The sequence below is a fragment of the Azolla caroliniana genome, unplaced genomic scaffold (genome assembly GCF_043228905.1).
Source record: "Azolla caroliniana isolate FFs.n. ecotype wild unplaced genomic scaffold, voAzoCaro1.0.p SCAF_14, whole genome shotgun sequence".
In the NCBI taxonomy this organism is placed as follows: Eukaryota; Viridiplantae; Streptophyta; class Polypodiopsida; order Salviniales; family Salviniaceae; genus Azolla; species Azolla caroliniana.
Genome location: NW_028230449.1, coordinates 10,305,363 through 10,315,815, shown reverse-complemented (window position 1 = coordinate 10,315,815; position 10,453 = coordinate 10,305,363). Strand labels below are relative to the sequence as shown.

General features: G+C 37.2%; 1 protein-coding gene across 2 annotated transcripts; it reads right to left on the bottom strand.

Annotated features, from left to right (window-relative positions):
* Positions 1-6,997: 6,997 nt before the first annotated feature.
* LOC147855426 (uncharacterized) lies at positions 6,998-10,138 on the bottom strand. 2 transcript variants are annotated; one of them, XM_087330293.1, is made up of 4 exons: positions 9,144-10,138; positions 8,421-9,107; positions 7,629-8,139; positions 6,998-7,518 (listed from the first exon to the last, which is right to left on the bottom strand). In XM_087330293.1, exons 1-4 carry the CDS (start codon positions 9,789-9,791, stop codon positions 7,055-7,057), a joined length of 2,310 nt encoding a protein of 769 aa, XP_087186419.1. In that variant the 5' UTR covers positions 9,792-10,138; the 3' UTR covers positions 6,998-7,054. The 2 variants fall into 2 exon arrangements, with proteins under 2 accessions (XP_087186419.1, XP_087186417.1); XM_087330291.1 differs by having other exon boundaries at positions 8,421-10,138.
* Positions 10,139-10,453: the final 315 nt, after the last annotated feature.

Below are 10,453 nucleotides of genomic sequence, written 5' to 3'. Positions count from 1 at the left end.
AATATTTGGAAATAAGACATCACTCCATTGTTCTATATATGTACAAAAACCCAATTGAATGAAGATAGTCTTAATCCATCCAAAGACATCCACACTACATTGATACACATCTACACGATTCTACCTATTGTCCATCAACACCTAGTCAATCGAAGGACGTCACAATTGTTGGTTTGTTACGAGGTGTGACATTCCTATGGAATATATGGAATGTGTTCCTCTTAGCAAGTTGGTATGAGGAAATATGTTGGGAACCATAGCACCCGATACCTCAAGGGCACAAAAAAAATTTGGAAATAAGGCATCACTCCATTGTTCTATATATGTACAATAACCCAATTGAATGAAGATAGTCTTAATCCATCCAAAGACATCCACACTACATTGATACACATCTAAACGATTCTACCTATTGTCCATCAACACCGACCCAATCTATGGACGTCACAATTGTTGGTTTATTACGACGTCTGACATGCCTATGGAATATATGGAATGCGTTCCTCTTAGCAAGTTGGGATGAGGAAATATGTTGGGAACCATAGCCCCCGATACCTTAAGTGCACAAAAATATTTGGAAATAAGACATCACTCCATTGTTCTATATATTTACAAAAACCTAATTGAATGAAGATAGTCTTAATCCATCCAAAGACATCCACACTAAATTGATATACATCTAAACGATTCTACCTATTGTCCATCAACACCTAGCCAATCTAAGGACGTGACAATTGCTGGTTTGTTACGAGGTGTGATATTCCTATGGAATATATGGAATGCGTTCCTCTTAGCAAGTTGGGATGAGGAAATATGTTGGGGACCATAACCCCCGATACCTCAAGTGCACTAAAATAATTTGGTAATAAGGCATCACTCCATTGTTCTATATATATACAAAAACCCAATTGAATGAAAATACTCTTAATCCATTCAAAGACATCCACACCACAATGATACACATCTAAACGATTCTACCTATTGTCCATCAACACTTACCCAATTTAAGGACGTGACAATTGTTGGGTTTTTACGAGGTCTGACATGCCTATGGAATATATGGAATGTGTTCCTCTTAGCAAGTTGGAATGAGGAAATATGTTGGGAACCATAGCCCCCGATACCTCAAGTGGACAAAAATAATTTGGAAATAAGGCATAACTCCATTGTTCTATATATGTACAAAAACCCAATTCAATGAAGATAGTCTTAATCCATCCAAAGACATCCACACTACATTGATACACATCTACACGATTCTACCTATTGTCCATCAACACCTAGCCAATCTAAGGACGTCACAATTGTTGGTTTGTTACGAGGTGTGACATTCCTATGGAATATATGGAATGTGTTCCTCTTAGCAAGTTGGTATGAGGAAATATGTTGGGAACCATAGCACCCGATACCTCAAGGGCACAAAAAAAATTTGGAAATAAGGCATCACTCCATTGTTCTATATATGTACAATAACCCAATTGAATGAAGATAGTCTTAATCCATCCAAAGACATCCACACTACATTGATACACATCTAAACGATTCTACCTATTGTCCATCAACACCGACCCAATCTATGGACGTCACAATTGTTGGTTTATTACGACGTCTGACATGCCTATGGAATATATGGAATGCGTTCCTCTTAGCAAGTTGGGATGAGGAAATATGTTGGGAACCATAGCCCCCGATACCTCAAGTGCACAAAAATATTTGGAAATAAGACATCACTCCATTGTTCTATATATGTACAAAAACCTAATTGAATGAAGATAGTCTTAATCCATCCAAAGACATCCACACTACATTGATACACATCTAAACGATTCTACCTATTGTCCATCAACACCTAGCCAATCTAAGGACGTCACAATTGTTGGTTTGTTACGACGTCTGACATGTCTATGGAATATATGGAATGCGTTCCTCTTAGCAAGTTGGGATTAGGAAATATGTTGCGAACCATAGCCCCCAATACCTCAAGTGCACAAAAATATTTGGAAATAAGACATCACTCCATTGTTCTATATATGTACAAAAATCCAATTCAATGAAGATAGTCTTAATCCATCCAAAGACATCCACACTACATTGAAACACATCTAAACGATTCTACCTATTGTCCATCAAAACCTACCCAATCTAAGGACGTCACAATTGTTGGTTTGTTACGAGGTCTGACATGCCTATGGAATATATGGAATGTGTTCCTCTTAGCAAGTTGGGATGAGGAAATATTTTGGGAACCATAGCCCCCGATACCTCAAGTGCATAAAAATAATTTGGAAATACGGCATCACGCCATTGTTCTATATATGTACAAAAACCCAATTAAATGAAGATAATCTTAATCCATCCAAAGACATCCACACTAAATTGATACACATCTAAACGATTCTAACTATTGTCCATCAACACCTAGCCTTTCTAAGGACGTGACAATTGTTGGTTTCTTATGAGGTCTGGCATGCCTATGGAATATATGGAATGCGTTCCTCTTAGCAAGTTGGGATGAGGAAATATGTTGGGAACCATAGCCCCCGATACCTCAAGTGCACAAAACTAATTTGGAAATAAGGCATCACTCCATTGTTCTATATATATACAAAAACCCAATTGAATGAAGATAGTCTTAATCCATCCAAAGACATCCACACTAAATTGATACACATCTAAACGATTCTACCTATTGTACATCAACACCTAGCCAATCTAAGGACGTCACAATTGTTGGTTTGTTACGAGGTCTGACATGCCTATGGAATATATGGAATGCGTTCCTCTTAGCAAGTTGGGATGAGGAAATATGTTGGGGACCATAGCCCCCGATACCTCAAGTGCACAAAAATAATTTGGAAATAAGGCATCACTCCATTGTTCTATATATGTACAATAACCCAATTGAATGAAGATAGTCTTAAATCCATCCAAAGACATCCACACTACATTGATACACATCTAAACGATTCTACCTATTGTCCATCAACACCTAGTCAATCTAAGGACGTCACAATTGTTGGTTTGTTACGAGGTGTGACATTCCTATGGAATATATGGAATGCGTTCCTCTTAGCAAGTTGGGATGAGGGATTATGTTGGGAACCATAGCCCCCGATACCTCAAGTGCACAAAAATAATTTGGAAATAAGGCATCACTCCATTGTTCTATATATGTACAAAAACCCAATTGAATGAAGATAATCTTAATCCATCCTAAGACATCCATACTACATTGATACACATCTAAACGATTCTACCTATTGTCCATCAACACCTAGCCAATCTAAGGACGTCACAATTGTTGTTTGTTACGAGATCTGACATGCCGATGGAATATATGGAATGCGTTCCTCTTAGCAAGTTGGGATGAGGAAATATGTTGGGAACCATAGCCCCCGATACCTTAGGTGCACAAAAAAAATTTGGAAATAAGGCATCACTCCATTGTTCTATATATGTATAACAACCCAATGGAATGAAGATAGTCTTAATCCATCCAAAGACATCCACACTACATTGATACACATCTAAACGATTCTACTTATTGTCCGTCAACACCTAGCCAATCTAAGGACGTGACAATTGTTGGTTTGTTACGAGGTCTGACATGCCTTTGGAATATATGGAATGCGTTCCTCTTAGCAAGTTGGGATGAGGAAATATGTTGGGAACCATAGCCCCCAATACCTCAAGTGCACAAAAATAATTTGGAAATAAGACATCACTCCATTGTTCTATATATGTACAAAAACCCAATTGAATGAAGATAGTCCTACTCCATCCAAAGACATCCACACTAAATCATTACACATCTAAACGATTCTAGCTATTGTCCATCAAACAAATCAATGCGAAATATGTTTCAATTCCACCATAGAAAAGAAACATATTCCACTAGAAATATTTGTGTTGTTTAATGCGTTCCCCATGTTAATACTCCTACCATAACTCTCCAAATGAATACCTTATCTCGTAGAATCAATCAAGAACCTCAACCTATAATGATAATTTGAAACCACTTTGTAATGGGCTTATAAAAACCTTATACCTTAATAATTACCTTTTCTTCCATCCACTTATGCTAGTTAATCATATTTTTATAAGCACCATTTGTTGATATCATAGTGAATCTCCTATTTCCAACAAATGCCCAATCAAGTTATTGAGATCCACCATCTAAATCAGGATTGTGTCATATGATGATGATAATCTTTGCAACTTGTCCCAAATAAAGTTATAAACTCTTGGAATACAAAATTTTGATCTTGTTGTGGAAGACAATTAATCTTCTTTGTGACACCAACATGGCATCCTTCATTATTATCAAACCCAATCTAGCCATCCAATTAAATAGAAGATTAAGTTGTTTACCTTCCTACCCCAATAAGTTAATAACCTTAATGTGTCTAAAACCTGCATTTGTTATGAACTGGCACATCCCATTTCTTGACATGCTTTTTTAAATTAATGACATTCCACCAATTAGATTCAATTATCATATTTTCAAGCTTAATTCTTTCATTCTCAATTAAGTATTTCACCATTTCTGTCCAAGGTTGTACACCCTCAAACATAAATTAAATGATGGTGAACCAACAAACATCTCAACTTAGCATGTTGAGATTATGTTCAAGGTAACTCTATTAGGCTTAAAAGTCTCATTCGGTGTTTGTTTTTCAAGAGCCATTCGCTAAATTGAAGCCCCTAAAGCTTATTTTTGTCCCACAAAAGGTAAATATAATGACATATGATCGAGGTATATTATCTTTCTCAAATGAAGACATAGCTTTGGTATGCATCACAACTTATTTTAGACCATACCTTCATTAGTGGATGAAACATGACTTTGAGATTAACATCCGTTTTCAGCCCCTAGTTGACTCAAAAAGTGAATATGGATTTGTAAGTAGGTGTGCAATTCGTAAAGTCATAGATTTGGTGGAAATGGTATGTCAAAGGAAGGCAGATGGATATATTGCCTTCTAAGGAACGTCTAATTCAGATCTTGCCTAATGTTGCATTATTACAATCAACCAAACATTATTTGGCCACTTGTGAAAGGTGAGAACAAGAATATTAAACATGATGTTTCCCTATGGATAAGATACTCATTGTACATAGATATTGTTTAGCTCTTTTGCATTTTAGTATAGAACCTTTGAGCCCTTTGCCATCTTTCTTGCATGGTCTAATACTTTTGGCTCTATGGACGATTGAGTAACCTCAATTTAAAGGTTTATAGGAAACTAGTTTGCCAAGAATCTAGTGTCAAGAATATTATGCTAGCTCCATTGTTTGGTGGAGGCTTGAAGTTGATTACTCAAAATGACACCTTCACGTTCTTAAGACTTTAGTTTGAAAGTAACTTGTAAAATATTCTTTATGTATCAAGTAGCCTTCTCTCATTATCTTCGTAATTTGAACAAATTCCTTTATATAAACTAAGGTGTAATGCCATTAAACATCAAGTTACAAGTACAAGTTTTAGGAACAAAGGACAACATGGTCTAACATTTCATTAATTGTGGCCCTATCCTTTCCAAAGACTATTATGTCTATCAATCATACAATTGTTTTATTGTTAATAATAAAGCACCTACTCAAGCCACATACAGTTTTATATGTTATGGAATGTGATTTATCTTGAAACTTTATTGTCACTTGTTTATCCACATTAATGGCAATTTGTAGCGACAAATACTACCATATCTTAATTGCTAATGCACATCAAAGGAAATTTGCAACTATAATTACTATGAAACCATGTAGTTTTCTCTTGTTGCATATAAGATTGGTTCACGATCCATTCAATAAGATGAAATATTTCTATTTCATCCATGGTGTAGATTTGTCCTCAATTTCTTAATCAAGGGTGGCACCCTTAATATAGTGACTCAACTAAATATGTCATTCTCTACATTTGTGGGAATGTATGACTGAAGTTGTTATACTATTTAGTTTATGCACTAGAAACTAAGTTGCAAAGGGTACCCTTAGTTTATGCATCCCAATAAAAAATTGTGTTTCTAGATTTGTGGGTCAGACATCCTAATGCATAAACCAATTCGTATACCAATGCCCCTCTTATTAGAGATGGTATCAATATCACCACTCATAGTTTAAAGAAATATCACTATATTCCCATTTTCATTCAAATAGTAATGAAGTTAATCTATTAGCTGCTGCATCAACCACATTGATTTTCCACCAATAATTGTTCTAATTTCTTCTTTAGAAAGAGCCCAATTTTTGCTACTATTGCACAAATATCCACCCACCACTAGAATTCAATTTACATTAATGGCATAAAATTTTGTTACTATAATCTATAATACAAGGCATTAATATCTTTACTCCAATTCTAATGGAAGGAGATACCACCTATATTAATTCTACGATGAGGTGGTTGGCAAGATTTATAGCTTTATTAGCTATATGCATGTAAAACACATACTGTGTTTAGAGGTGGATGTACATTGTGTGTGTGTGTGTGTGTGTGTGTGTGTGTGTGTGTGTGTGTGTGCATACACAAAGGGGTATTATTTAATGGATTGTCATATCTTCTTTAATAGGGTTTGTAATGGCAAGTTATTAAGTTCATAATAAAATAGCCTGCATTAATCATTTATGCCTTTGACATTACAGCCAGTTACATTTGTGTTGTTGCCAAGTCCAAAGTACAGGCCTCCAAGCAGCATACGAAAATGCAAGGACCAGTATGTTCAGGCATCTTTCTACACACATTGAGCTCACTTGTAGGCAAGGGAGGTCTAGATTGTTAATAGAAGAAACAAGAGAATGTGTGTCCATAGGGTAGCTAGACCTTTTGAATACAAATGAACCATAACTCCATATCTAGAACATAGTCATCAAGACTCTAGCAGCCCAATAAACCCTAAGCCTTCCATGAACAATGTCTTCATATATACCTTGATTTTGATCCCCAAACAATGTTGCATGCAAGCTAATCTGCCATGTCTTCCTTTCACTCAGTATACACATCAAACAAACACTTCTTTATGCCCCTTTTGGTTCTTAGCATTTACAACATGCGTTACAACGCTCTTTCATTAGCCGGAGCGAAAACTCGCCGACATAGCTTTTGCCCTAATGAAATAAGTAGTTCTCTCTCCTGCTTAAGAGTTAATTTAAGAATCTTCCTCCCAGGAGGCCTGTTTCCTGAAGATGGTTTCGGACATAACTCCCGCTCATAAGCTTTTTCTGAAGCATTATCAATACCCTTAAGAGATAATATACTTACGTTAGGCTTAGATAAGGGCCGGATGACCATGGTTTGATCTCGACCTCGATCACTATCATGATCTTGGGCTTTGCTTTGCTCTTCCTTGCAAATCAAGCTTATATGTATGTCTTTTCCATCCTCCAACGTTTCCTTCATTTCTTTTTTCCACCATTCTAAACAATTTTGATCTTGCTTCGATTTGCAATTGAGAGATGTGTGCCCTGATGCTAAACCATGCGGCTTATGGAATAACTTTCGCCTCTTATTTTGTGATCCTAGAGAATGGTTTGTGAAACAAAAACTGGGTTAACCTCTATATTGACATACAAAATGTGACATAAAATTTGTTATTGATCAAGTTCATGACATATGTCAACAAACAAACCTGGTTCAGGATTCGTTTCAAGAAGATTATACTCCTCTTTGCTTGAGGTATGACGAGACTTGATAAGCCCCCCAAGTTGACACGGTTCTATTACGCCATCAACACAACCTATCTGTTCGTCTCGCATAACATCTTGCTCTTGCTTGATTGAAATCCTTTCCAAACTACCATTACATGAGCCCGAAGTACTATGGCTCACATCAAGAAATAAGCTTGCACTTTCAGATGAATCTTTCCGATATGGGAAACTTGCACTCTCGACCAAATCTTTCCTATGTGAGAAACTTGCATTCTCTGCCAAATCTTTCCCATATGGGAATCTTGCACTCTCAACTGAATCTTTTCTATAGTCTCGATTAGGCAAAAATGATGCTGAAACAGGATGCATAGGAATTGAAAGCTCCACGAATTGAATGTGGGATTTATATTTACACCCATGCCCTGTCTCTAAGAAGCTTGTGACCTCATTCTTCGACCTGAATCGGCGTCCTGTCACTGGATCCTTATAATACTGCTCATAAAACAGGTTTTTCAAATTTAGAAAAAGAACTAAATTCAGATAGCTTACATACATTTTCTTGGGATGTTTGAAATTCAAATGTTCATCAATATAGAAAAGAGACGAAGTCAATGTTGTTATATACATTTAGTTCAGGTAGTTGTAACAAAAATCCACCAAAACACTCAACAATCTTGTAAATTTTAAGGGTATTATGGTACATACCCAAAAAGTTAGAGATATCTTGGTGTTTTTCCTTTTCCTTACCTTGATGAATGAACTTTCATTTTTACCTTATCTCTTGTACCAGCAGTGCTGCCTGCTTTCCGAGTCTTGAGTTCGGTTATCCATCCCGGGGGTAGCCAATCAGGAGATTCAATGATCTTCACAGGAGTTTCAGGCATATTATTTGAGATAATTGGGTCCGATGTTTTACCACTATTAGATGGGCTCTCACCATTATCTCGAAATGAGTTGAGCCCACGATTTTGTTCCTGATACATCGATGAATTTTCATATGGTTCCACTTCCCAACCAGGGAGGGGCTGAGAATTAAGATCCAAATGTAACGGAGCTTTATTAGGATTCTCTCCATTCATTAAAAAGTCTCGCGAATTGATCGAACCAATATCCTCATGTCCAAGTTTATTGATTGACCTGATACCATCCTGCCCAAAAGCTTGATAAGAGGATTTAGACTCCACAAGTTGAGTAACAGGATCAGCAAACGGTAAAAATGGCCCATGTGAAAGGCCCCTATGGTAATGTTTCCGTGAGCCACGGTGAGAAAAAGACATCTTTTGTTGAGGTTTCTCACATTCTGAGAAACTCCTGTTCATCTGCTCTCCACATTTATGAAAAAAACGTTCATTATGGTTTTGATTAAGGCTTAGATCTTCCAGCTGTGGTTTCAGGATAGCACTGTTAATACTTTGATCGTTAAGGTTTGGTGTAGCATCATTAGCACATTGATCGTTGAGGTTTGGGATGGCATCATTAGCGCATAGATCATTGAGGTTCGGGATAGCATCATTAACACATCGATCATTTGGTTTCAGGATAGCACCATTAACGCATCGATCATTTGGGATTGGGATGGCAGCAATGCCATGTCGATCTCGATCTCTAGATTTCCACGTATCATCCTTAGCATGTTGATGTCTCAGGTTTGGTGTAGCATCATTCGCATATCGATCTCTCAGGTCCATCATAGCATCATTAACACATTTCTCTCTCCGATTCAAGAGAGCGCCGTTAACACATCGATCTCTCGGATTCAGGATAGCATCATTAAGATGTTGATAGTTGGGGTTCAACATCGCACCAATACCATATTGATCTTGCTGGTTCAGTAGAGTGCTGTTGCTTCCGAGCACAGGAACAAAGGCTTGTGGATTTCTCGAGTTCTCATGTCCAAACATGGTTTGGAAAAGCTCAAGCCATCCACCCTTCTTTGGGCAAGATGTGGTGTTCATAACACTGTGTGGTGATAATGATGATGATGATGATGATGATGTCGTCCCATCGTGAAGAAAACCCACATTAAGGTCAATTAGAGGCACTTCATTGAGATCAAAAGCATGTTTGTTGAGGTCTATATGTCTTTCCATTACTCTAAAACCGGGATCAACAACGTCTTTTCGTATCGGTAGATCTATAGCCATGAACAGAGAGAGTGTTCCTAATTCTCTTCAACCCCACCTCCTTCTTACCTCAATTAGGAAGGAAGAGGGCTTCACTTAGCAGAATACATACAAATACAATACAACCATATTGATACTTTGACTTGACCCTCTTTACTTGAATATAAACCAAACCCTCTTCTTCTTTTTTACACTTCTCTAAGCTATATTAATCCTCTCTAAAAAGAAGCCATATCCAAAGGTTGTCTTCCTTCTCTTCTGATTCTTCGTTTTCTCCTGCTTCCTGCTCCTCTTTCAAGCTTTGATGAAGTAGAGGAAACGAATCCATACAATCAGAAAAAAATTGAAAAGACGTTTCCGGCTTTTCTTTTTTGCTCTTACCTGTAGGAAGCAGAGAGATAGATCTTGGATGCAGAGTTAGGGTTTGCGAAAAAGGGAAAACTGTTTTCAAGCAAAACAGAGAGGATGGAGTAAGAAGTGGGTCTGTCTCTCAAAAAAAAAAAAACGAAGAAAGATATGGTCCTCTCTCTCTCTCCAGATACTGTGGATTGATAGCGACCTAGAAGGAATGGAAGCAAGATTTGCTCAGAAATCCAGAGCCCAAATGTGAACCCATCATCATCATCTTCTTCTTCTTCTTCTTGTCGGTTATGACTCTACTCTGTCCATGTGTGTGTGTGTGT